This window comes from Semicossyphus pulcher, unplaced genomic scaffold (genome assembly GCF_022749685.1).
Source record: "Semicossyphus pulcher isolate SPU_LCO1_2020_fin unplaced genomic scaffold, fSemPul1.0.p SCAF_22, whole genome shotgun sequence".
In the NCBI taxonomy this organism is placed as follows: domain Eukaryota; kingdom Metazoa; phylum Chordata; class Actinopteri; order Labriformes; family Labridae; genus Semicossyphus; species Semicossyphus pulcher.
In genome coordinates, this window is record NW_027211696.1 from 20,901,050 (window position 1) to 20,927,861 (window position 26,812).

General features: G+C 41.7%; 3 protein-coding genes across 3 annotated transcripts; 1 reads left to right on the plus strand and 2 right to left on the minus strand.

The window, feature by feature from the left end:
- Positions 1 to 375: 375 nt before the first annotated feature.
- kctd9b (potassium channel tetramerization domain containing 9b) lies at positions 376 to 7,478 on the minus strand. The gene is made up of 12 exons (XM_069673291.1): positions 7,320 to 7,478; positions 7,024 to 7,145; positions 6,734 to 6,777; positions 6,538 to 6,631; positions 5,735 to 5,793; positions 5,520 to 5,648; positions 5,375 to 5,442; positions 5,044 to 5,139; positions 4,820 to 4,969; positions 3,192 to 3,297; positions 2,954 to 3,087; positions 376 to 2,859 (listed from the first exon to the last, which is right to left on the minus strand). The coding sequence occupies exons 1-12, from the start codon at positions 7,365 to 7,367 to the stop codon at positions 2,743 to 2,745; spliced, it is 1,167 nt and encodes a 388-aa protein (XP_069529392.1). The 5' UTR covers positions 7,368 to 7,478; the 3' UTR covers positions 376 to 2,742.
- Positions 7,479 to 8,029: 551 nt separating this feature from the next.
- On the minus strand, positions 8,030 to 14,077 carry marchf5l (membrane-associated ring finger (C3HC4) 5, like). The gene is made up of 7 exons (XM_069673369.1): positions 13,998 to 14,077; positions 12,947 to 13,037; positions 12,312 to 12,514; positions 12,018 to 12,148; positions 11,758 to 11,929; positions 11,510 to 11,676; positions 8,030 to 9,837 (listed from the first exon to the last, which is right to left on the minus strand). Exons 2-7 carry the CDS (start codon positions 12,973 to 12,975, stop codon positions 9,673 to 9,675), a joined length of 867 nt encoding a protein of 288 aa, XP_069529470.1. The 5' UTR covers positions 12,976 to 13,037; positions 13,998 to 14,077; the 3' UTR covers positions 8,030 to 9,672.
- Positions 14,078 to 15,221: 1,144 nt separating this feature from the next.
- actr1b (actin related protein 1B) lies at positions 15,222 to 24,122 on the plus strand. Its single transcript, XM_069673075.1, has 11 exons — positions 15,222 to 15,397; positions 16,522 to 16,586; positions 16,984 to 17,059; positions 18,326 to 18,451; positions 18,559 to 18,683; positions 20,074 to 20,290; positions 20,380 to 20,472; positions 20,549 to 20,723; positions 21,083 to 21,144; positions 21,632 to 21,672; positions 21,759 to 24,122. The coding sequence occupies exons 1-11, from the start codon at positions 15,350 to 15,352 to the stop codon at positions 21,859 to 21,861; spliced, it is 1,131 nt and encodes a 376-aa protein (XP_069529176.1). The 5' UTR covers positions 15,222 to 15,349; the 3' UTR covers positions 21,862 to 24,122.
- Positions 24,123 to 26,812: the final 2,690 nt, after the last annotated feature.

Genomic DNA, 26,812 nt, shown 5'->3' on the forward strand with positions numbered 1-26,812 from the left:
GGAGTCTGCATGTTCTCCCCGTGAATGCGTGGGCTCCTCCCACAGTCCAAAGACATGCTCGTTATCAGATGGTGGTGATCGTTAGGTTCATTGGTGACTCTAAATTGCCCGTAGGTGTGAATGTGAGCGTGAAAGGTTGTCTGTCTCTGTGTGTAAGCCCTGTGATTGACAGGTGACCTGTTCAGGTGTAACCTCGCCTCTTGGATGGATGGATGAATATACAAAATATTAAACAGCAAAGTCGGTGTAAAGAATAAGAGAAAGGTCTATTATAATATACAAAAAATAAATAAATGTTTTAATAATTTTTGCAAATCACACAGGAGAGGGGAAGAGCAGTGAGAGGTTGTTGTTTTTAAAGAATGAAGAAGAAAATAAAGTTTTAAGAAAAAACATTTATTAAACATGATAACATAAACACGACAGCAGAACAGACACAGATCAGGTTTAGCACCTCGGTGGTTTCACATGTAACGTGTGTCGACTTAAAGAAACACACACACCATTCAGCAGGATATGACATATGACATTAACTACTACACACATGTTCCTGTTAGAACCAAACATCATGTAGAAAACCAGCAGTTCAATGAGCAGAGACATCACCAGTGAGCCCACCTTTTAAACTTTTCTAAAATACATCTGACGCTACAGGATTTCATCTATATAGATATAAATGTGCACAATCTTATTCATTTACATTTCAGCTGTTCAAGGCATTTTACTTACACGAAATCAGTAACACAAGAAGCAGGACGAACAGTGAGCACCTGTCAATCATTATCTGTCAGAGGTAAATACGACTGAGGTGGAGTTTGTTCACATACACAGAAAAATTATTTCACTTTAATGTCAAATTGATAAAAGGCCTTAAAAAAGACATTTGAAAGACAATGCAAACAAAGCCGAGGTCCCTTTGTAACCAAACCTCACTCTCTTTTCACCACATTTAAGCTTCAGTAAACCCCAGTACTTCCTCCAAAGCTGGTGTTCTCTGTAATCCATAGAAGCAGTAATATTTGAAATTGGCACCAAAGCATAGTTGTACAAACAGCTTGTGATTTCGCCAATTCTACATTCCTACAACACCCAGCATGCATTGCGTCCCTCCTTCTGGAAGGAACGGCCCAGCGAGAGACGCTGGAGTGAAATACTACTGTTTCTCTGCAGGCAGGGACAGAATCTGAAATACGACGAGAATATACCGGTGGATCGTCTGAAACATCTTCAGGTCTGCAGTCGACATTTCAAACCTGACGAGTCTGAACGAGACATGACATCAGAGGCGGCGGCTAGATATAGGAAGTGTCGTTTAGCGAGCTCCCTGGCCTCCACCAGATGACGCGTTTTACGTAGTCTGGTGGAGGTTTTCCAGGGCCCGTTGGAGAAGCAGGTAGCGCCCTCCAGAGGCACAGAGCAAAATTTGATCTTTTTCTACCACAATGGAATTAGCTCACCATGATAGCATGAGAGGACTGAGTTTGACAATCGGTGAACTGGCCCTTTAAGACTAAAGCTGCTGCAGATGTTAGAATAATAAGACCCTTTCCCCCACAGGTCAGCGATGCATTGATTACTTTCATTAAAAGGTAGTTTGGAGGCTTATGAATATCATAAACTTTGAAGAACAATCTAGAACTACATTCAGAAGCCTCTGCTAACGATTCTCATTTATGTACACTTGTTCATTTCCTCTGAAAAGACACAAAGACATGTTTTAGAAATGATACAAAGATCTTTTTGCTTTCTCTGATGGATGCAAAGAAACGAGGAGAAACTCTAAAACACGTGGACACTTGTTGGCGTTTGGTTCAGAGCAGAAGACAGTTTGGCATTCATTGGTCGTCATGAGGGAGAGACGAGTCCGGAGAGGAATCAGACTCGTAACAGACGTGTGTTTCATGGTCAAACTAGACTTAAAATGAACGCCAGAGTAGAAACTTGATTTTCAGTTTGTTTTTTCTCCAAATCAGATTTTCTCCATTTCAGACACAAAACACAAAGTCAGTGTGAACCAGAAATTAACCTGCAACTATTTGTAAGATTCTTTTAAAGACAAAAAAGTCTCAAATCTCACATTACAACTTATTTAATATAGATCATTTTCTGGCTCTCTTTTTAGTAAACTACATATCTTTTGGTCGTGGAAAAAACTCGACATTCGATCAGCATCTTTTTTAGGAAACACTGACCCCCTTTTTTAAATTACTTATTGACATTTTATCGACGAAGAGATAGCGGGTGAATCAGCGAAACAATCAACAAATTAAATGTCACAAAATAATCGATGGTTGCAGCTCTATTAGATAAAACACTGAGTCATGTTTTAGTCGTTTATTTAAATCAACAGAACGTTAAACGCCGTTCTTAATAATCTTTTAATCATTTAACGAGCAAAAAATCTTCTCGTTCCTGCTTTTGTTGTTTTATTCATTTCAGTATAAGTTATATTTATCGATTTTGGACTGTCGAACAGAACAAGACGTTTGAGGACGTCGCTTTGTGCTGTGTGCCGGCTGTTATCTTAAAACAAACTGATATATCAAAAGAACAATTAAGAAATGTATTTCTAATAAAAATAACTGTTAATTTCAGCCCTAATTCATTTTTAAAGTTGGATTGTTTGCTTGAACGTGCATTTATTTTTATCTCAATGCTTCTTGCTGATCATGAAACACACGTGTCACGACTCCTGACGCCACTTCCTGTGATTTAAAGCACTATGAAGAAGACTTTGTTGTGTCAGCGCACACTCTGAGACATGTGCAGAGGAGTCAGCATCTCCTCAAAGATCGCTCCCTTCACGTTGGAGCCTCTCAGGTTCGCCTCCTGCAGGTCGCATCCTGATAAGTCGCAATTCTGGGAAAAACAGACGACACCTGAATGTATCACAGACTGCCTCACAGCAGCAGGTAAAGGTGTGTGTGTGTAAGTGTGTTCGTGCGTGTGCCACCTCCAGGTCGGTCCCGGCCAGCGTGGCTCCTCTCAGGTTGCAGTTCTTCAGTTTGGCGTTTTTCAGCGTGGCGACTCGCAGGTTGATCCCCGTCATCTGACTGCCCTCCATGTCCACACCCTTCAGGTTGGCTCCTGCACACACACACACACACGCATTTACACACACACATGGGTTCAATGCAAATATTAAACCTGCTCAGGTGTGTCTGGAGAAGACGTGTGATTGGCTGCCTCACCCTCCAGGTTGGCTTTGATTCCTGCAGGATCCTCAAAGTTGCAGCCTCTCAGTGACGCTCCTTCAGCGTTGGTGCACAACATCTTCACTCCCTGCAGGTTGGCTGCCTGAGACACACACACACCCACACACACACACACACACACAATAACTGTTTGTAATCATGCAGCATTTCTTTCTTGTGACGAGTGCATAGAAAAATGTCGAGCCTTGTTTGTGTTTGATTTTAAACAACACACAAAGTTTATTAAAGAATACAGTCACAAATAAATCTTCTGATCTAAACGTTTTTTTGCTGATCAAAACCAAACTGATGTAATGACTTTAACTTCTTGTGTCTTTGTTTTTTTCGGCACATATTTGGAGGATTGTGTTTAGTTACAGGTCGTTACATCCGTGTGACATATGACACTGTGTTGTTACATTTCTGAGACTCCTGATTCAACAAACTCATGTTGCCTTTAGGTGCATGTGGAAAAATGAGCGTCTCGTTTTATTCTTATTCGAAAAATGTAATTACTCCTACATACAGGTTTAACGCTCAGGGAGGAGGGAGGGGTTTGTGTATCAATGGAAAGAAACGGGATGAAGTGAATGACTGAAGACATACATGAAGCATGTCACTTAAATATCACAGACACATCAGGTCTGTGTGGGGCGATGAGGAGGCTGTTACTTTCCTCATATTAACACATGAAACGAACATATTTTTACACGGTGTTCTGTCACTTTATTACTTCATCTTCTTCTGCAATTATTAAATGAAACAAACGTAACAGTTCTTTCTTTCTGTGCTGATCAAATATAAAGCAGAAACCTTGTTATAGACTTTGAGCATTGTTCACTCCAGGCCTGTGATCCAGACACTCTTCAGGACCAGGCCAGGTTTAAAGTCATGGCTGGCTTAAAGTGACTTTTTTGGGGGATAAATTGGCGTTTAAGACTGGATGTGTAAACTCTGGTATTTCCTTCGAGTCTAAAGAAAGACTGGTTGCTGCCACTTTTATGTCTGTGCTGGACTATGGTGATGTTTTATACATGCACGCCTTACTTACATGCTCTGGACACCACCGAGGTTCATCGCTCATTTTAAAGCCCTCACTCATCACGGTTTGCTGTCTGCACGTGTTGGATGGTCTTGTCCACGAATAGACTCTGGCCTGTTCTTATTTACAAGTCTCTTAGGTATGCTTCCCTCGTACCTTCTAAGCTACATCAGACAGAAGAGTGCAGGAGCGTACAGTCTCTTACGAAACGAGTTCTTACGATAAGGTCTGAACTGATCTGGGAAAAAGGCGTTTAAGCTTGCTGCTCCCTTTACATGGAACGAATTACAGAAAGAGCTGGAGCTAACAGAACTGCTGTCATCGGATGCTTTTAAGGTGCTCTTGAATAACTTGGACACACCTGGCTGTAGATGTTCTGCCTGATGTATTAATGGTTGTGGTCGTTTTAGACCCAGTGACTGGTGTCACTTGTTATTTCATGTCTTGAATTGTATCATGTTTCCTGTGTTATGTTTGTATGTATGTCTGCTCATTGTTTGTCAGAAACACGCTGCTGCCTGTCTTCATCTCAACAGCTTCTTTCCTGGTTAAACAAAGGTTAAGAAATGAAAACCAGACTCACATCCAGGCAGGCCATGGACAGGTCCGCTCGCTCCAGGTTGGCCCCGCTCAGGTTGGCGTGGGTCAGGTTGGTTCCTCTCAGGTTGGCCATCTTAAAGTTGATGTAGCGCAGATCCAGACGAGACAGATCGGCCCCGGTAAAGTTCAGACCCTGACGGACCACAAACATACAGAGTGTCAAACAGGATGTGGGTGTTTAAAGTCTGTACGGCTGTTTTTATTTACCTGACAGCGCAGCTCTGACTTGGTGGTCGTGGCGAGCAGGAATCTGATGAACTCTTTGCGGCTCAGAGGAGAGTGATCGTCCGGAGGCTGAGAGGCCTGGACAACACAAACACTTCAGTTATTTTAAAGCCTCTTTGTGAGTTTTAAGCATCGATTTGTAAACCTTTTTTTAACCCTGGTGTACATTTAATCTGAATTCACTTTGTACCGTGTATCTATTGTAAATGTTTCTTATTTTCTGTCTGTTATTTAAAATTCTGCCATGTTTTAGCTGCATGTTTGCATGAAATGTGCCGTATAAATCAGTCTACATACTGTGTGCTCTACACACCTTTATAAGCGTCTCCAGCTGTTCAGCGAGCTGCTCGATACCAAAGAATCGAGCCTCCTCCAGCACACCTGCAGAGGACAAACCGAACATCAGGCAGTGATATAATAAATGACTTGTTTAACACAGGATTGAGTGTCTGTTGTACCCAGGGGGTTGATGCCCTCATTGATGATGAGCTGTCCGTGTCTCAGGTAATTCAGGATGGGTTCGAAGTAGTCTGGACTGCGATCGATCAGGTACGCCCCCTGAGAGTCGCGCTTGTTCCCCCAAACATCTGGACAAAAACAAAGAGACAAACAGATATTATAACAGCGTGAAGAGATCAATTACTCCTCTTAAGGAAGTGAATCGTTCAGTCACCTTTCTCTCTGAACATGTGGGCCAGCATGCTCTCAGGCTCTTTGCTGACCAGCGTGCTCCTGAGGAAACACACACACACACACACACACACACACACAGAATTACTTACAATAAAATCAGACAGCTCAAACGACTGATGCCTCTGCGTTAGCAGGTTTTTATTTTAAACTACCAAAGAGGAACTTCCTGCGACTGTTGTTTGCACAACCCTGTTTAAATCTGAGCTAACTCAGATCTGTCATACATAGAGTTTAACACATCTTACATACCTTTCAGGTTGTACAGATTTTAGGGATATGGAACAATTTTAGATACTCCCAGAAATCGCATCACAATAATGGGAAATACAAATGTAGGAAATGTAGACTTTGCACTCTGCTCATAAAATGAGAACATTTAAAAAACTATAAACTGTTCACACTTTTAATATCTGCTGGAGTATTAACAAATATTTTGTTGATGTCAAAACTTACTTGGATCAATATGTTTTGTGTGTTTTTTTTAGCTAAATGTAGAAAAAAAACGTCCCAATTTTTGTATTTTTCATAATTTATGACACAGTTTTAAATCAATGTATCAATTATTATGATTCATTGACTTAAAGAACCATTTACCCAGGTTGCACAGTGTACAGGGGAAGTAAGCATTAGAAAACACTCAAAGAATTGAATTTACAATAAGCAAATAAACACATGTGACACTGGCGGACCATCTCTGGGTTATTGCAAGCAAATTGCAGCCTAAAGTAAGTAGCGATAAACTAGAATTAAACTAGTATTGTAGTCTAGTTTAGTCACATTTACCTGGTGGTGGTGAAGCAGCGTCCACCTACATTCAGAGTCAGCCAATCAGTGTGAGTCTGACACTTTTCAAGGCCGCTGAAGTCCTCCTGAGGATCTAAACACAGACAGAGGAAGAGGATTCATGTGTACTGCTTACACTTCTGCTCTAACATGTATAGGTCTTATTTTCCATTGCTGTAGTCACACTTCAAATTACCTTCAAATGAATCTCCCTCTGATATGTACAGAACGTCATCATCTCTGCAGGAACAGAAACACAGCCTTTATTACAATCACATGCAAACAATGTAAACATTTTAATGGTGCCAGAGGAGGAAGTGCGAATTAGAGCTACCTGTGCTGTGCTGATTATACGTGCTTGTGCTGAATTAGCATTTTAATTGAATATTTCAAGAGTGTGGTATTCTACTTTTATTTTGGTAAATGACCTGAGTACTTCCAACTCTACTTTACGTATGATGCTAGAAACACTATTTTATGTCTTACCTGATTAACGTGATGTCGTCTATGAGGCCGCCGTTCCCGTTATAAACACTAGAGGCTCTTATTCCCAGCTTCGAACTGGCCACCGACAGTAAATCCTCCAGAGAGCCGTACACAGCCACCACCTGTATGATAACACCCATTAACACACACCAGCTCACATTACAGGGCCGGATATTAAACTAAATATCTGACGTTAGCTTGTTACACTAGCTAACTTCAGGTAAGCTAAATTAGCCTGTACGTTACATGAATGCTAACCAACACACCTATTTCCCTCTTCTATCTTCACAGCTTACCTTTCCATTGGAGGAGGTTCCGTTAACAAACAGTGTGACTCTTCTCATGGTAAAATACGATCATCTACACTGTCGGCTTCTAAGAGTTTTATCCGCTTTTATTCATTGAATAATTTACATTCTTTGCCAACAATCTCTTCTTCCCTTTTCTTCTCTGCTCACTCCGCTCAGACGCCCAGGGAAGCGAAATTAGCCAATCAGCAAGCGTCGTCGGAACGCGACAGCCAATCAGTAAGCTGAGTGGGCGGGATAACAAGAAAATATAACATTTATCATTTTAATTAGGAAAAATCACTTTTAAATGTACTTAAGTACATGTTTGAGGTACTTACACTTCACTTTATTTCCATTTCCTGCTAATCTCCTCCACAATATAAAGCTAATATTGTGCTTTTCACATCACTACACTCATTTGTTTACTTAATTTTCTTTCCAGATTGGAATAAATGATACACAATCAGACAAAGTATCAAATTATGGGTGATGGGTGCAAACTTCTTTGGCTGATTACAGTGCCAAAGCTGCTACTCAACAATGCTTATTATTATATTAAAAAAAGCAAACTAAAAAGATCTCAATAAACATTTAAGTAGTGCAGAAATCTGTAAAGCCTGTCTTTGTTTTGATTTGGGAAATAAAATCTGTTTTTGTATTTTCAAGTTGTGTTTGTGAGAGTTAAAAAATGTCACGCTTGTTTTAACAAAGAGCTTTATTAAACAATATTCACCAACACATTAAATAAAAGCATCTTTAATTTAAACACAACAACGTCAGTCCCAGAGCTCGTTCATTTGGCAAAGAAAACAAACGCTTTAATAACCGCATCTCTCCGTGTTTTTTGCTTTCAAACCAGACAATCAAAGTAATGTAGGCAGCATGGCACGTGTCTTTGCTTTATTATCAGTAGCATGATAATCTCAAACTTTTATTCTATATTCCAAACAACTGAGACACTTTAAGCTGTGCAGGAAGAGGAAGTGCAACAAGTGAAATCAACAATGACCTGAACTCATCGTGTTCAACACACCTATGAAATGCTTCGACTGGCTGTTTCTCTACAGCTTCAAATAAACTCTAGGCTCAGAGCACCTGTGATTCAGCAGGTCTAAATATTAAAACAAGAACACCTGATTCCTGAACTGTGTGCGAGAACTAATAGAGACTTAAGTGTGATAGATCAATTATGCTTATGGCACGGCTGTTCTTGTATGAATCGAATGACATGGACCAAAGTTCATTGTACAACTTATTGTGTTTGTAAGCCGCAGCGGACAGGAAACACTCCTCTGAAAGAATGAGCAAGAATGAGAACATCTTGAAACAGTAGTTAAAAGGAAAACAGTCAGGGCATTCTGCTGAATACAAAGCGGGACATGGCAGTAGATGTTGTAGGTCAGCAGATGGTGTTACAGTTCAGTACTTGGCTGTCAGCTGACTTTGTAAAGTGTGTTTGTGATGAAAAAGTGCTTCAAATAAGGCACATAAACAGGAAGACATTAAATACTGGGGGTTAAGGCTTCGTACGTGAGAATGAGGTGTAACAAAACATGAGCCTGTTTGATGGTTCGCTTTCGGCTTCAAGCAGGTTAAGATGATCCTAATCTTGTTTTCCTGTGATCGTGTGAATTTAACAAAAAGTTCAGAGGTGTAAACTGACTTTTTTAGAATCTAAAAAAAACCCTGTTTTAGTTTCAGCTTCAAAAGGAATTTAAAGGAATTATGTTGAATATGAATCTTTCATTTTCCTGCAGATGCTGACATATCAACTGTCTCTAATCTCTGCACCCTATTATCATCCCAGGTTTCCTGTCCACAAGAAAGGGCTGCATGAGAAGGAAATTATTATATTCCAATTATTCTGATAAATATTATAATTGCGAAATGATTCAGGATTATTAAGAATGTTTGAATCACAATTTTTATTGACACTGAGATTTAGGCTGGGTCATCTCTTTGTTATAATGTTGCTGTTTTACCTTCAGAAAGCAAAATGCAGCTCGTGATTATTAGATTGCACTTCACTGTTTGCGATTGCAATAATATTTGGATTGAATGTGAACCCTGATAAAAGGTGTTGCAGGAATCAGGTAACTGCAGGGGATGTAAACACATTGAAAGTGGATAAATACATGAACTGACCCCTGACGTCTCATGTAGAACAGTTAAGGTCAAAGTTAAACTCCTCAAATATCATTCTGTTGTCTGAGATTCGGCTGCTTGTGTGAAATGTTTAAAGCCAGGTGGAAACAAAGTGAAAGAAACCGTTCCCCTCGTCTACATGAGCATCATCCTGTGTTTTCTCTTGATCTCTTCCTGCCCCACAGTTTTCTTTTTCTTGCCTGAGTTAGTGAAACTATTCATTCCCACTGTCCTCCGTGTCCTCCTCTGCACCTTCATATTGTCCCTCTCCGTTTCTCTCGGGGTAGTTCAGGATATGCCGTTTGGCCTGAATGATGTACTGCTGCTGTTTGAAATACACCTTCAGCACTCCTTTGATCAGCACGAATGCGATGCCACCCTGTGGAGGAAGAGGAGAACAGGAGTGTGGGAGCTGTGCAACAGTCAAACACAAAGACAAGTGTGTGGTATATGAATCTAAGGCTACGTTCACACTGCAGGCTAATCTCTGCTCATATGTGACTTGGGTCTGTTCTTTCCACGACGGTGTGAACACCACAAATCACATGGAGTCTGATGTTTTCAAACTGGATTTGGGCCACTTTCACATGTGGTCCTAAATCAGATTCAGGTCCGATGTTTTGAGTCTGAACTGTCAAGTCGGAATTCATGCGACATTTACGTCACTCTTCATTAACATTGGTCACAATTCTGCGCAGGTGGGAGTCAAACTGTAACTATAAACATGGAAGGATCTTGGCTCTGACTCCGCTTCCACACACACCTCCATAGTGAAGTAGCAGCCATTGCTCCACAAAGAGCCATCATTAAAAATGTTGCACGTTTCGTTGTCATTCAGATAAAGAAATCAACGGCCAAAATGTTGGCGGGAAAATATGCCAAATAAATAAATAATTTTAAAATGAGTAATGGCGTATTGAAAAGTCTATAGACAATTCCCGTGTCAAGTGTGGCTGCAGAGCACAGATTCTCCTCATTCTGATGCTCACTCTCTCTACTCGCAGAAACACACACACTCACACAGAACATTTATTATAATCCTCAAACAGAAGTACCAGGGGCACCGACAATCGTGCCCACAGATAATACAACCCGCTGTCCAGTGCCCATTACGCACGAGAATACAGCCGTATGATCCAGCGGCAACAATAAGTAAATGAACATTTACAGCCTACCTTTCCTTGATGGTAATCCTGTCCGATCCTGAAGACCGGTGTCGAGAGATATAAATAATTGGTGATATTATACATGAATAATTTATGCATGAAACCGTAAACGCTGACCTCTATGGCACATGTTTTGTTTACATACCACAGCGTGCTGCGCATAGTCTATGTTATTGTTCTTCTGCGCATGCGAGTCAGTTCAGGACCATGACCAGCTCACACTGCAATCTGATGTCGGCCAAATTTAAAAAAATAATATGAACAGCCAAAGAAAAAAAATTGGATCCGAGCAATAAATCGGAAGTGAGCACTAAGGCCTGTAATGTAGCTTCTGTGACTTCTAGTCCAGAGGAAGAGACTCAACATTCATCCAGAGCACAATCATGGCTGGACTCATAACATCGTCCTAAGTCTCACACAGCTGGTTAACCTCCCTCCTCCTCCTGAGCTGTGTCTGATGAACTCTCATGCTGCTTCCAGCTCCTTGAGGCTGACCAGTGCCCAGTGTGATGAGCTGTGAGCTCGGATCAGTACCAGGACTTCTCTGATGGACAACAACTACCGGTGTTCTGTTTCAGCTGTGGAGCGCCTGTCCATCTGTCTCTGCTTAGTGGCAGTTTCACTGTATCTAGCAAGTCACAGGTGGGCTGAGATCTGTCTCACTACAGCGCTATGAAGCCACAACAGATTTTGGTTAAACCATTTCTGATGCAATGTCAGGACATCCTGAGAATCTCTCATTGGCTTTCAGGACACAGCGTCACTAAAATTTCTCACTCAGGTTGAAAAATTCTTCTTGCTTCTTTGCAATGACTTTGTATGTCACTGCTCTTCAGAAAAAGGTTGCTTTATGTTGTAAATGTAGAGTACATGAAGTATATTTACCAGAGCAGTGCGCTGAAGATTAGAGGTCACCCGTCCAAACAGCAGCCGTCCCACCAGACTAGCGATGGAGGGAAAGATGAGAGCTCCACACAGAGTCCTGGACACAGAGAGGTGGTCTCCTGATCCGGGCCCGTCCACTGGGACACGGGGCAGATACCGACCGGTACCTGAGGGAAAATTTAGGTTGATTCATTGCACTGTAAAACATTATATCAGCTGATCCCAAGTGTTTGTGTGTGTGTTTGTACCTGACTGAAGCTTCCCCCTGTGCGAGTATCGCTGCCACAGCCTCACGATGTAATCCTCCCAGCGGATCATCTTTCCCAGCACCAGAACCACGGGGATGGTGGGCAGACCCATCAGCAGGAACAGCGGGTCGGCTCGCTCCATCACATACAGACCCTTCTTATGTCCCACAACCTGCACAGCACCACGAGGAAGTGAACAAACTGTAACTCTCGCTGGCTTTACAGTCTTTACTGAGCAGTATATCATCAGCTCTTTGTACCTGCATGACGGTCACAGCTCCGTAAGTGACGGCAGACCAGTACACCGTCCCGATCACCACACCGACTGCAGCGAAAGGACTTGCCCGGGACAGAGCTCTGTCTACCTGCTGCAGGAAATACACCACTGGGCCTGAGGAGGAAAGGAAAACTGACATTTAGAGGACGTGTGTTTGACTGAATTCTTCTTCTTTTCAACAAACCGCATGTTCACAAGAAGAAGAATATTTTCCAAACGTACGATATCAGAGGCTGACTGAACACTTATTGTTATTAAGCTGTAAAGTTTGACTCACCCATCTTGGGGAAGGTGATGTGGTATTCGGTGCCACATTGAGGACAGTTCACTGTTCCTTCACTGTTTCCTTTCTGCTTCTCATCCAGCCAGCGCTGCAAACACGACTGGTGGATCCATTTAGTGCAGCCTTTACACCTGCAGGGGCTCACCCACTCTGCACTGCGGTCGTCTCTCTCAGTGGCAAAACACACCCAGCAATGTCTGCACCACACACACACACGCACACACACACACACATACACACACACACACACACACACAGAATCACAATGTTACTAATTCCCTATAAAGCAAGATCTGTCTACCAAACTTTGCTTTCAAATTATGTAACAATCAGATCCAATTCTTTGGTTTGTTTGAGTTAATACAGACAACATGGCAGGTACCAATCACAACCACTTCCTTTCCTGTATTTACAAATTAAAACCGTGCAGGAGTTTTGTAAACACACACTTACACTTGAGCTGCTTTTTAGTATATTCAATGGACAGTTTACGCAATTAAGAACCACAAAAAAATCTATGATCTCCTGTTTGACTTAAGCATCGAATGCCTTCATGAAAACAACTCAGGCAGATTTAAATTTGTGCAATAAAACCCAACATGACATAAAGTCAGGAGGCGTGTTCTTACTTCTCAGGCTGCTCCTCAGCGAGGGCCATGGTGCTGAACGGGCTCTGCTCTCCTGGATGTGATCATGAACCCATCAGACTGCAGCAGAGACCTGTGAAGAGAGCATTTAAAGAGTTATTAATACAAACACAGACATTTACCCAGGATTTGTTTAGGTTTCAGACACAGTGGAGGAAAACGCAGAGTCTTTTGGTTTGTTTTGGGGGAAAATTGTGCTAAACATGTTTCTCAATATTTAGACGTTTTAAAGACTAAATGACTTATCCTATTATCATGAAACATTTAGGCAGATTAATTGATTATGAAAGTAATCGTTACTTGCAGCCCTACTTACAATACTCTCATTGTATACTTTCTAAGCCTCTAAAGAGAAAGAACCTACCTTTAACAAACTACATTTACTTTATAGCTATAGTAGTGTCAGTGAAGTTTCTTACTTTTATTTACTTCTAAAAATGATTTGGTTAATTTACAAAATGCTGGGCTGTTTCCTTTGGATTGTTACTTTCAATGTAGTCCCTGACAGATCTTCTTTTACCTTTGGACACTTTATTCCCTCTTGGTTTACTCTCTCTTTATCTTACTCAAGTGAAGACAGACACCACCTTTGCTCGACCTGAACGTGAAACCAAACTGCTGATACTAATTATGTCCCCAAACAAATTCTTTCAAGTCCAAAGTGGTGACGGGTACTTAACAGAGCACTTGAACACAACATTACTTACTATAACACGAAACCAATAACAAAAGTCTTTTTGTGAAATAAACTAGCAACCATTAGGACTTTAAGAATGAAAATACTAAAACACCTAAAGTTCCCATCTATCAATCTAAATGTCATTTGGTTCGTTTGACAGTAAAGGTTTACTTCAAACTCAATATATCAGCTGCTCTGACCTCAAAGGCTAAGCTCTCGTGCTAATGCTAATGTGAGCTAAGAAGTTACTTTCACATAAAGGTAGTAACCGACAGTTATGCTAGTTTAGCCAATAATATATCTGACCTCGTTGCCTAATAATTTAGAAAACACCAATACAAAAACAATACATACCTGAAACATAGGGATATATCCAAATAGAAAATGTTTTTCTGTTCTAACCGTACGTCTATAATGCGTTTTGCTCATACAGATATGTCAACTACCTGGGCAGGCTAGCTAGCAGCTTTCTGATTGGTCGGCAGTTGTGACGGTATTTGTTGCGTTCATAGTGTGTTGGAAACGACACGATTCGCGCAATACATATCCCTTTGGCGACAAGCAGGAAGCCGAGTAAAATTACTTAAGCAGTAGCACAGGCTGACAGTTACTAGTATTATGTGGTACTGGTACTTTATTTGAGTCTTTCCACATCAGGCAAATATAAAGCTCTATTTCACTACATTTCAGTCTGACGGCCATCGTTACTTTGTAGATTACATTTCTAAATACACAATATACCATCAGTTTATGAAATATTCTGCAGTGTTTTAATGTTGAAATTCCCTGTTGTTAATGCATTAAAGGTAATTACCTATTTTGAATAGTTATTCTTTGGAGCATTTTGATGCCAGTGCTTCTGTTCAAGAGTATATTTTGAATGCAGGACGTAAATTGTAGATTTTATAGTGTTTTAATGATACTTTGAAGTTGTGAAAAATCCCCTTGATCTTTGGCCACTGATTAGCTGGAAATTGCTGCAGAACATCTGGACCAATATCCACTGATTAACAACTTTTTAACTTAACTTAATAACTTTGGATGTGATAATCCTTCATTAATTACATTTTAACATTTATAACTGCAAGCTTAACGACCTAAACTTAAGTTAATTAGTAATAAACAGTTAAAACTGCAGACTTGAGGATTAAAACTGTACAATACATAATGTCATGTTTAACTGCAGACTTGATAGCTTAGATTTTGCCAATATAGAAATTGTTTGTTCGTTCCTTAAACCTTACATTTATCATTTATTAACTATAAAAGTAACCTTTTCTAAAAGGTGACTATTCTGCGCACTGACTCACCAGATTAGAATAATAAACCATTAACGTTAAACTGGGCGTTATTGTCACAAGAAGATGCTGGTGTTTCCACATGTTTGACAAAGCTGCTGCTTCTGACGGCAAACAAGTAAGAAACGCATGGCTATTCGATGAAACACTGTGATTCGCTATTGCTCGTGTCAGTCAAAATTCTCATTAATATGATTGGCTGACCTTCCTGTTAGTCAAACCGACGCCGCGCTGATGTTGTTGTGGTGAGGAGGCGGGCCAACGGTCAGCGGCAGCACAGAGGAGCGGCGGCGTCGAGACGGCAGAGTGCGGAGTGACAGGGCGTTATCTTTTACATGATTAAAACACTAAACGAAGAGGAATACACGCACGGATCGATACAAACATATCTGAATTATCCAGTCCGTCATGGAATCCTATGACATTTTAGCTAACCAGCCGGTTGTGATTGATAATGTAAGTATGATGATGTCATTCATCCACACCCAAACCGAGGCCGCTGTCTGGGAACGCTGGCTAACTGCTAGCTTGGTTAACTATTGTGTTACAACGTTCGCTAAATATATAGTGGTCATCCTCGGCTACCCTCACTAAACATGCAGTTTACTTCACAGTGTTGCACCCAAAACCTTCTAGCATTGCTCCAGTCGCTAATAGATGTAGCATCCCTTGATTTACTCAGCGCTAGCTAAAGCTTCAGCTAGCTTGCATCTCTAACCGGCTAGCTAAGCTTCGGTTGGCAAGATCCAAAACGTTAGCTCGCTGTCCCTGGTTCTGTAGCTGTATTATTACAGATCTGCACCGTGTTCGTAATGCTAAATAGCTAGCATAGCAGGCTGAGCTGTCAGCAAGGATGTGAGAGTCATCGTCCTGAGCCATTAGCTCTGCAGGATACAGGCTATTTGTGTCTGCAAATGTATTGTTAGCATAAACAGTAGGTTTGGCTTGACCATCACGGATGTTAGCATTGCAGTCACAGGAATACAAATAATCAAATCGTCGCTGATGATGAAAAGAGCGAATGTAATTTTCAGAAATATTGCTACTGCGCATGTTTGTCATACATGTTAACGTTACATGTTGTGTTTTGACAGGTGTTAGCAAAAATATACCCTTTTATTGCTGTACAAAGTGCTAGATCCATTATGAACCCAACACTGACGGACACAAGTCTGTCGGTTGTGCACACACGCATCACCTGACAGTATTTGGTCAATAAATACATGGAAATCACAACTATCAAAATTTGATATCTTATCTAAATAATATAGGGTATGATTTATGGCAACACCCATCATAATTTATTATCAGGTTTTATATTTTAATATTTTCTATGCTGATATTTGTCTGAGATAAAGTCCTCAACACAGACTGTTCTAACTTTGTCCTGTGCTGTCATGACCAGAAAGGCTGAGACAAAGTAGCCGTTGAGACAGGAGGGATGTAGGGCACAGTGTGTGACTGCTGGTGGCCCCCGGCTTCGTCTTATGACCTCCCTTTCTGCTCAGAGATTAAAACACTGCAGCTCAGTTCAACAATGATTCTTTGATGTTAAATGTCATATCTGTCTTTTTCTCCAGGGTTCGGGGGTGATCAAGGCTGGTTTTGCAGGAGACCAGATCCCCAAATACTGCTTCCCTAACTAGTAAGTGTTTCCACAGCACTCAGGTTACAAGGGTCTGTTCAACACACCTTTACATTATCAACTAATCTGTGTGTCACTGAAAGTTTTCTGTAAGATGCCATACATTTTAGACAAATACACATCTAAATTTCAGAGACCAAGTTGACAAATTCATGTTGTTTATTTTGTTGTACAAACAGTCGTAATCACAAAAATACAAAATGTACACTTCTGTAAAACGGAGAAAAGAAGAAACTATTCACATTAAAGAGGCTGGTCCAAAAAAAGTTTGGCTTTTTGTTTCTTTAAACTATAATAACAAAAGTTACAGATGAACTTTCTCTGATTTATTTTGTGTTATTGTGTGTCTCTTTCTTTTGTTAACTTCTGAATGATTATTTCTGTGTGTGTGATGCAGTGTGGGGCGCCCAAAGCACGTGCGCGTGATGGCAGGAGCCCTGGAGGGAGACCTCTTCATCGGACCCAAGGCAGAGGTAACACACAAACACACACACACACACACACACACACTCTTGCTAATGCATTGGGGATATTTGTTAAGCATTTGAATCTCTTGAGCGTTTTCCAGGACTGGCGGTCGTGTTTGTTTGCATCCTGTGTTTTAAGTTTATCGTCATCAGTGTACGAATTAAAGAAATCACAGCAACATTAAAACAGTTTGATACAAGGCAGTATATGACTTTACAATACACTCAGTCTGACATGTGTTCATGGTGACACATGTATAGTTTGTTGTGTGTCACCCAAACCAGTCAGTAGTAACTGACTCATCCATCTAGCAGCCACTCAGAAGCTGCAGAGAGGCTGCAAAAATGAAAACTTGACATTTTTTATGCCACTGAACCATTTGATGATTTAAGAGTTGATATGTTGTCATTACAGTCTGTCATTTTTCTGTTGCACTTCTTCTTGGATGGAGCTTCATAGTCAGCCTAAGGCCAAGTCCCTCCTGCAATTCTCTGATTGGTCGATTGGTTTCCTCCAAATTGAATCAACCTGAAATAAGCCAATGCCAGGCTTAAGGGCTAAGATGCCAACCTTCACTGGACGGGGACTTTAATCTTTTCAGTCGTCTCTCTGTCATCCATAAAAATGGCATAAAAATAATCAAAACACTATAAAAAATTCGACTTTTTGAATTCTTGAACAGGTCCAATGTTTTATTTAAGTTAAACAAGCATGAAGTTTTAATCATCTGATCACACAGCCTCCTTCCACTGTGTCTCCCACACGCCCTCAGGCAAACATGAGCTGAGATGTCATGTGACCTTTTTTTTTGCCTCTCTTTGCCAGTTGCCATAAAACTGGTGATGCACACATGCAGCAGCTGTTGTAGTTTAGTTTATTACTTCTGTTTGTCAGATGGTGTCTCATTCAAGGAAGTACTGTTAGATTGAACCAGATTTAGCTAACACTGAACTTCCATGTGTCGTCCCTGTGCAGGTAGACATAAACACTATACATTACAGCCTGTGCCCAAGCCTAATTCATTGGCTTGCTAATTAGCTAGTTAACAACAGCCTTTCCCTCAGAGTGAGTTGTTTATTTATGAGACTAAAAATGCTTAGTGTTTTGCTGTGTGTTACAAGGAGAGTTTTGGCCGTTTATCCTGAAAAGTTATCCTGAACCAGGCAGGAACACACCGAGTGGTAGTGCAGAAGCTTCTACTGATTGTACTTGTTGTTGGTGTTGACTTCCATCCTCTGACTGATGTCTCTCCCCACCTCTCTGCTGACCAGGAGCACCGGGGCTTGTTGTCGGTTCGATACCCGATGGAGCACGGGATCGTGAACGACTGGAACGACATGGAGAGGATCTGGCAGTACGTTTATTCCAAGGAGCAGCTGCAGACTTTCTCCGAGGAGGTGAGCGCCTCTCCTCCTGCTGCTGCATGATAACAAGGTCACATGTTTGGCAGATCTGGTACTGGACGGTCAGGGATCCCTCTCTGAATGCATCTTTCTGTTCGCAGCATCCTGTGCTGCTGACTGAAGCTCCTCTCAACCCCAGCAAGAACAGAGAGAAGGCTGCAGAGGTTTTCTTTGAGACCTTCAACGTCCCGGCGCTCTTCATCTCCATGCAGGCTGTCCTCAGCTTGTGAGTACACCTCGCTCTGTGTGTGGATGTGTTAGTGAGATGGAGACAGAGCTGTAGTATTTACTTTACTAGGTCAGCTCATCAGTTATATCAAGTTCTGCAACTTTTGAGTTGTTTTTGTAGAGAAAACAAGGCTGTTACTGTCACTGTTGTGTTATAGCTGACTGAATTCTCAAGTGGGGCTGGGGCAACATGTGGTGCACACTGTGTAACCACACCACACAGCGTGTCAGTCCAAACTGCACATTTGCAGACATTACGAGGCGTGAAGACAAGTATTTGAACTTTTAAAAAACATAGTTATCACAGGGTCCACTCGACTTGGAGTTTGCACTAAGTTTAATTTTCCTGGTGATTAAAAAAACATGCAGTTTTACCGACTCAACACTTGCAGGAGTGTCCCTGATTCAAAGTGGCTCTGACCAGCAGACAGAGCAATGCAGGAGCAAGAGCACGGAAGTCTGTAAACAAACAAAACAAGTCTCAAAGGGACCCTCCATTGTTCTTCAGTCTTAAGGTTGTAACAGGAACTTTCTGCAAAAAAACATGACATGATTAAAATGTAAAAAAACCCAGAATAAAGCGAAAGTGTGAAAAGCAGCAAATCTGATTCAGCAGAGCTTCAGGGTCTGCCCTCGAGCGGCCCCTAGCTTAGGTTAGGCTTATTTCTCTGCTGACTTCAGGTCTTCTGAAGACAAACATCCTTCATGTGGTTTCACCGTATAGTTTAAAACTATGTTGATGTTATTTGAAAAAGTAAAAAAATAGCCAGCGGAGAGCCTGAAGCAGAGAGCCTGAAGCAGAGAGCCTGAAGCAGAGAGCCTGAAGCAGAGAGCCTGAAGCAGAGAGCCTGAAGCAGAGAACCTGGGTAACAGAAAGTTCACAACCACCTTTGTGATAGCCGTTATCTCTGTGATACCCAGCTACAGGAATGCCCTGCATGGACAGGTCAGACACACAGGGGGGGACACAATGCATTTTAAATGTCTGACAGCCCACCACCAACATTTCAGTCCCGCCTCATTCCGTTAAAGAAAACAAAACATACGTGTCAATGATCTATTTTTAGCTCATCGACGCCTCGTCTTCGTCATGGAAAGAAAAGTCGCTGAAGAACATTTTTCGTCCTAATTTTAATTAACGAAATGAACACTGGAACAAACAGTAAACGCTTGTTATTGAAGACGTGACCACTTACACTAGAACATGAACCAGCTGGTTCGCTGCGTCTGGTGCCGAGTGCTCCTCAGCGTCAGTGGAATATGAGCCTCAACACTATTTCTGACCTTTTGCTTAACTTAAGAAGTAGTCCAACATTTATCGCAGGGGTCATGAATCCTGGGATGAAGTGTGAAACTGATTGTTAAACTTGTGCCCCCGTTTCATGCAGGTACGCCACAGGTCGTACCACCGGTGTTGTGCTGGACTCTGGAGATGGTGTGACTCACGTGGTGCCCATCTACGAAGGCTTCGCCATCCCTCACTCCATCATGCGTGTGGACATCGCAGGCAGAGACGTGTCGCGGTACCTGCGTCTGCTGCTGCGTAAAGAAGGCTACAACTTCAACACGTCCGCAGAGTTCGAGGTCGTCCGCACCGTCAAAGAGGTAACAGGAAGCTGCAAGTGGGAGTTTTATTTTGAAATATGAATAACTTTTATTTTGTCTATTCCAACGCGTTTCCCTCTGTGTTGCAGAGAGCCTGTTATCTGTCACTCAACCCACAAAAGGACGAGACTTTAGAAACAGAGAAGGCTCAGTACGTCCTCCCTGATGGAAGCACTTTAAACGTGAGTCAATATTTCCCTCTTTGAAATCCTCCTCCTCCTCCCGACCACAAACCCTGACCTGTGACCTCCTTCTCAGATCGGTCCGGCTCGGTTCCGCGCTCCAGAGCTGCTGTTCAGACCCGACCTGATCGGAGACGAGAGCTCGGGGATCCACGAGGTCCTGGCCTACGCTATCCAGAAGTCTGACATGGACCTCCGACGCACGCTGTTCTCAACCATAGTGCTGTGTGGAGGATCCACACTGATCAAAGGTGGGTGTTGATGACTTCTCTGTTCTCACACACTAATATAATAGTCTGGACAGCAGGGCAGACGAGGAACACGTGCACCTGCTGGTTGTGGTGGTCTTCAATTTTGGATGTTCCAAATGTTTCTGCAGACTCTCTGCTCCTTGTGGTTACACAGATGTGCAATATTTCATCATCTCAAGGACCTGTGAAGATGGACGTTTGTGCTGTTTTGAAGTGTTATAAATATGACAGCTTACATCTTAAATTTGATTTATTCCTGGGAAGTTTGGGTCACTTATAAGAAGATCTCCCCTCAGATCATGCCCTCTGTCTCCCACTGATATTCTCACTTATTTACTAACTCTTCTGTTTTCTCTCAGGATTTGGGGAACGACTACTAACTGAAGTCAAGAAGCTGGCACCCAAAGACGTCAAGATCAAGGTGAGTCCATGTTATCTGTCCGTGTAGCTGAGCTGTGCAGCTTCTACATGTCATTTTCTCTGCTCTGTGTTTTTGAGCAGCTCGCATCTCTGAAGCCTGAAATCCACCTGTGAATGTACACAAACGTCTGCACGCGCTCTTAATTATAAGTTAATTATTTATGTTTTTTACTGACTTTGTTTGAGCACATTTGCTAGTGTTGAAACCAGTGTTTAACTCGTGAAACTTTAATTCATGTAATGAGAGAGTGAAAGATGTTTGTTTTTTCATTTTCATCTGTTTAGTTGGAAAAAAGTGCATCACAGCGAACTTGTTTTTGTTTTATTCGGCAGACATCTGTTAGCACATCTGAAGAGCTGGTTTGAAAACACGTCGAATGTCAGCAAAACTTTAACTTTAGAAAGCATCTACATGAGACGTGTAAACAGCGGACATGTGAAGAGCACAGCTTAAATAAAAAACACCTTGTTGCTTTTGTCCTGTTCAGATTTCTGCTCCCCAGGAGAGGCTGTACTCCACATGGATCGGGTAAGACTTCAGTTTTCAGCACTTCCTGTGTTTGAGGTTCACATATGTGATAAATGTGATATTGAACCGTCCTCTCCGCCCTGCAGTGGCTCCATCCTGGCATCGTTGGACACCTTTAAGAAGATGTGGGTGTCGAAGCGGGAATATGAAGAAGACAGAGCACGTGCCATCCACAGGAAGACCTTCTAGAAGGGCCGGCGCCTTGCAAATGCCCCCAGAACTGCCCTCAGATCCCCCCCATCATCATACTGTCGGAGATACTCGTGCACCTGTCATCTCTGGTACCTCTGCATCATCTTTATCTAAACCCCCCTGTCAGCCTTCTGCTTTGCCCCCCCTAAACCCCCCCCCAGAGAAACACACACGTTTATGTGTGCTGGTTTCCATATTTACCTCCTTTTTCAGTCGCTTCCTGTTCTTCCTGCTGCAGGGCGACGGTGGCAGTGCCCGCCTCCCTGCAGACGTCCCAAACATCCACACACTCACACAGAGGGCCGTCAGGGTATCTGAGAGGGCAGATTTTAGCACTGTGGACTCTTACTGCAGGCCATGCTACTTTACTTTCAGTTAGTCCACGTTGAAGTATTGGTATTGCTCTCTCGCCTGCAGAAGCCCTGCCAGGTGTAGAATATCACGACATGTCAATAAACCTGAATGTTTTTTTTTTGCTACTGTTGAAATTTCCATTCCAGACCGAAGATTTAGATTTTTATTTGATGTCCATTTTGTCGACTTTGTCTGTTTCTGACATGGTTAGCTCGCACAGAACAAAGGGTTCAGGACTATAGGAGTCTCAAGATAGTGCTAGTGTCAGTGTGCAGGTAAAAGATAACCACTGTATTATATATCTGGCCTAAACTGCACATTTAAAGCGGTTAATTTATCTCCCGACTGATTCTCTTTTCTGTCATAATTACCAATGAGATGTTTCTACATGAACATGACGTCACGTGTTGGTGTCGATGAGGAAAATGTCATCAAGTCGGCTTTTTGTCTCAGCTGACGGGATTAAAACAAAGTGTAAAACAACGCCTTGATTTTTATTTAAAGCTCGACCATCAGGTTCCACGTTTACAGAGCGACGTGCACACGGACAGGAGGAGGGATCTAGTGTTTTTCAGTCTGAGTCTTTGAGATTCAAAAGAGCAAACTGAGTACCTGGCTGCAGCGCGAGGCTCTGAAAGCTTCCTAAATAAACTTCAGTCGGGCTGCATTGTCAGTTTGTCAGCAGAATATTTTAGTCTGTTAAATCTAAAAGTTGTGAAATATGCTCCTTAAATCAAGTGACGTCTTTCATCTTCACAAACTCCTGATTTACTGTCAGAAAAGCAGCAAAGCTTCACTTTTAAAGTCTGAATCCAGAAAATGTTTTCCTCAAAAAGTTCTTGAAACGATGAAAAATATAATCAATTAGTTTGGAGTTTATTTAATTTCAATCTGAGTTAAATAATAAACGTCTCACCTGTAGGACAGCTTACAGCTCACTCTGCCAGCTAACCAAACTAGCTTCCTATTCAACATCAAACGTGTTTCTTATTGTATCATGTCTCTGTGATACAGTCACAAAATGTCCTTAAAGACTTTCAGACCGAATGTTTTTTAAAGCTAATGTTTTAACTGTTTAAAGATGGAGGGTGCTCGTACTGCAGTGTCTCGTGTTCATCCCATCACCAAACACCAAACACCTTCCTCTTGTGCTCTGCAGTACGTGTTCTTAGGACTATGATCGTTCCCAGGTCATCCGACCAAAAAGTTCCTCCAGTCCAGAAATGCTTCTCAAGACACGACAGATGAAATACGTCTGCAGGCTGCAGTTAGACGTTTGCTCGTTTTTTCATTCAAGACATCTCAAGTGACTGAAGTTTTTTTAGCAAGCTTTCTGTATTTTTCTTTAAACAACATCAGGGTGCAAAGTCAGAACAGATCCAGGCTTAAAAATACTAAATGTTCTCCTGTAAATGTTTTGTTTTCATTGCAACAATCAGCTGATATTTAAAACGAACTGCGTTCCTGAGTTTAAGCTCCTCTCAGATGCATGTCCGTGTACAGAGACGAGAAGCCGGGCTCTGCAGTCTGGGTCAGAGGCCGCAGGAAGCCAACATGGCTGCTGATCAGCTTTTGTATTACCCCCCCTCCTCCCTCTCTATGTATTAGTATTAGTCCTCTGATTTCCCAGCGTCTCAGTGGCAGTGAAGGGGTCGTGTCTGCCTTACTCCAGAGCGCGTGCTGCCGGAGCGTCCGCGTCGTCCGCTTCTGGGTGTTTTTAAAAAAGGTTAAAAAAACAAAAAAGGTTGTCGAACGTCGTCAGCCTTGTGTACAGTGGAATGCTTTTCAACAAACACACACCAACCATCGGATAACAACAGACTAAAAATGTACAAAATTGTTTATTCAAGTGTTTGCTTTTACTTTTCGTAAATTCAATATAATAAATAAGTTAATGGCTGCTGCTCGGATGTCTGCTCATTGATTTATCAACACAAATACAGAGAACTACTTTAAAATACTGTTACTGATTAAATTTCACATTGATTACATTCACTTTTGAGTAATTAAATATACGAACAATGTGCTACTTTTACTTAAGTTAAGAAAGTTTTGGATTTGCTCCATGAGCCACCAGACCCCTCTGACAAAAACAGTCATTTTACCATGCAGAACACAGGAGGTGCTCCTGCTTTGACAGGTTAGTTTGTCTGTTTCATTGTGTGGCTTTGGTGTTTAAAAATGCTTCCTTCAGATGCATCACAATATTTGTGTAACACAAAATAAAAACAAACTAACCATGAAGGCAGCAGCAGGCCAGCAGCTCCTGTGATCTGTGCGGTAAAATCACTGTTTTTCTGAATGGAGTCTGGTGTGTGTGCAGAGAGCGATGTAACGTCTGTGTGTGGTTAAAACAATCATCTCCCTCTGTAACAAAAAGGTCTATCTCTGTAGGGATCCTTTCTGTCATGTTGTCACACACTTAGAATAACAATCTGAGCCTGTCAGTGGAAACAACAAGAACTTTTAGTTTACTTTGATGGTGCACATTTGCCCCCAAGGTGATTTGGAGCCATGACAGCTAAAAATCTGAGCATTTCCAAAAACCTCAGTAAACAAATGAGCAGAAAGGTCTCTGTTTACTTTAAATGCTGATCAATAAGGTTTCTAAGGCCTAAATTGTAATATTATAATAATCCTTCATTCGTCCCACAACCGGGACATTTACAGTGTTACAGCAGCAAAGTGAAACGTTACAATAAAGAGCATATAAAAGGAAGTAAACAAGTGCATCCTAAATATATGTACAGAGCTAATACGATAATAATATAAGAGAGGTATTGCACATGTTGGGAAGTGAGATAGTGATATTTCCCATTAATAAAAATGATTAAATAAAAATAGGTATTGCACATGTAGATGATGGAGAGATGCAGCACTCTTTACAGGAGTGTTATTGCACATTGTGTCCGTTTTGCGAGTGTTTGCTGTTGATTAGAGAGTCTGAGCACAGCAGGAACAATAAAGCAATACATGTGACTCAGCTGTCTCTTCCAATGGGATCAGATCCATCAGATATTTTAGATCCATGCAGTAACATAACTTTCATGCAGTTTCTTTATTCTCCACCAGGTGTCAGTCTAACAGCATCACTGTAGATGGAGAGGTTCAGGAACCTTCACTGTTCAAGATCCACTAAAACCAGTGCAGTCTAATCGAGCAGTCCTACGTCAAGGTTTTCTTGATTCATGTTGTCTTTGGTTTGTTACACACACAACTCCAAAACAATCACATATTTGAACCAGCACGTCTCTACAAGGGGGCAGGATTGGTGACAACATGTATACAAATTATTCATAAGAAAAAAATTGAACAACAGAAACACTGATAACAACAACAAACAAAAAGTACTGTTATTGAATGAATGAAATTGCTTGAATATACTTTGCACAAAAAGCTGACACACATGATGAATGTTTGCACAAAGATTTCATATATAAACATCATTTGTGTTCAGTCTACACTCAGACCTTGTAATCAGAGCCTGTTGTCGTGTTGCGTGGGATCTGTGCAGAACATTTTTCACACATCCTGCTTTATTGGAAACCTCTTGTTTCTACATTAAATGTTGGGTACCACCTTCACTGATGTTTGACGTCCCCATGTCAGCTTAATTTGACTTCAGACATAAATGAGTGTCTGGGCTCTAAGACGAGCGACACAGCTTGACAAAATATAAAAGTCATGACTGAACAGAAATAAGCTCCATCTGAGCTCATAACTGCTTTTTTTCTTCAACACATTTTACAGAACTAATCCAGGATCAGTTTGACAGTAAGAAGAAGCAGCCCCTTTAATCCTCTGAGCCTTTACATTGTGATCTCCACACATCCATCCCCTGCAAACCCTCAATGAATTCTAATATATGAATGGCCCAATTTCAGCTGCTTTCAGGGTATGTGATTATCGAAGGAGGAGAGAAATGTCTCCTCCCACCTGCAGCAAAATACCACACAGAACCGAGCCACGGCTCTGCCTCTGCTGTAAATAGGACTAAAAGCCAAAAGGGAAAAACAAAAGCCTCCAAGGTTGGCGCCAATTGGTGAGGAGGAGGCAGAGACACTGCAGGAGGGACATTTGCGCCAAAAATGGCACCCCTCCTGAGAGTCAGATGTGAACACACAGATATGCACATGTTTTCAGATTTAATGTGACTTCCTGTTCTCGGGGATATCATTATATCTGACGTCCTTTCAGAATAAATGTCCATGAATCAGCTTAGAAATCAGAGAAAAAAGATGCACCACAACCTGCCTTAGAATTAGCATCAGTATCACAGTGATCTAATGATAGTCATCAAGAGGCACTCTGCAAACAGGAGCTGCTAACGGCTAATTCGGCGTACTTTAAATGGAGACAGTTGTCAGTTTGACATTGGCATACAGGTACTCATGTTGTTTCCATCTATCCCATTAGATACATCAGTCTCGATTTCCTCCATTTTCCCACCGAAGTCAAACTTCACGCTGAGCTGATTGAAAAAAGTTGAAGGACAGGCCGCTCAGAGATCCACTTTAATCCACTTTACAAGGACGTCGCTGCAGAGGGGATTTAAATAACAAGAGCATCTGCCAGTTCACAGAGAAACAGCAGA

Excerpts from the sequence above, each read along its gene's own strand:
- marchf5l (XM_069673369.1), bottom strand. The coding sequence starts at position 12,975 with ATGGCCCTCGCTGAGGAGCAGCCTGAGAA. Across the intron at positions 12,515-12,946 it reads GCTGAGGAGCAGCCTGAGAA|ACATTGCTGGGTGTGTTTTG; the intron begins GTAAGAACACGC and ends TGTGTGGTGCAG. Across the intron at positions 11,930-12,017 it reads GAGCTGTGACCGTCATGCAG|GTTGTGGGACATAAGAAGGG; the intron begins GTACAAAGAGCT and ends GGTGCTGTGCAG.
- actr1b (XM_069673075.1), top strand. The coding sequence starts at position 15,350 with ATGGAATCCTATGACATTTTAGCTAACCAGCCGGTTGTGATTGATAAT. Across the intron at positions 21,145-21,631 it reads CCAAAGACGTCAAGATCAAG|ATTTCTGCTCCCCAGGAGAG; the intron begins GTGAGTCCATGT and ends TGTCCTGTTCAG. Across the intron at positions 21,673-21,758 it reads CTGTACTCCACATGGATCGG|TGGCTCCATCCTGGCATCGT; the intron begins GTAAGACTTCAG and ends TCCGCCCTGCAG.
- kctd9b (XM_069673291.1), bottom strand. The coding sequence starts at position 7,367 with ATGAGAAGAGTCACACTGTTTGTTAACGGAACCTCCTCCAATGGAAAG. Across the intron at positions 5,649-5,734 it reads CCACATGTTCAGAGAGAAAG|ATGTTTGGGGGAACAAGCGC; the intron begins GTGACTGAACGA and ends GTTTTTGTCCAG. Across the intron at positions 4,970-5,043 it reads AGTCAGAGCTGCGCTGTCAG|GGTCTGAACTTTACCGGGGC; the intron begins GTAAATAAAAAC and ends GTGGTCCGTCAG.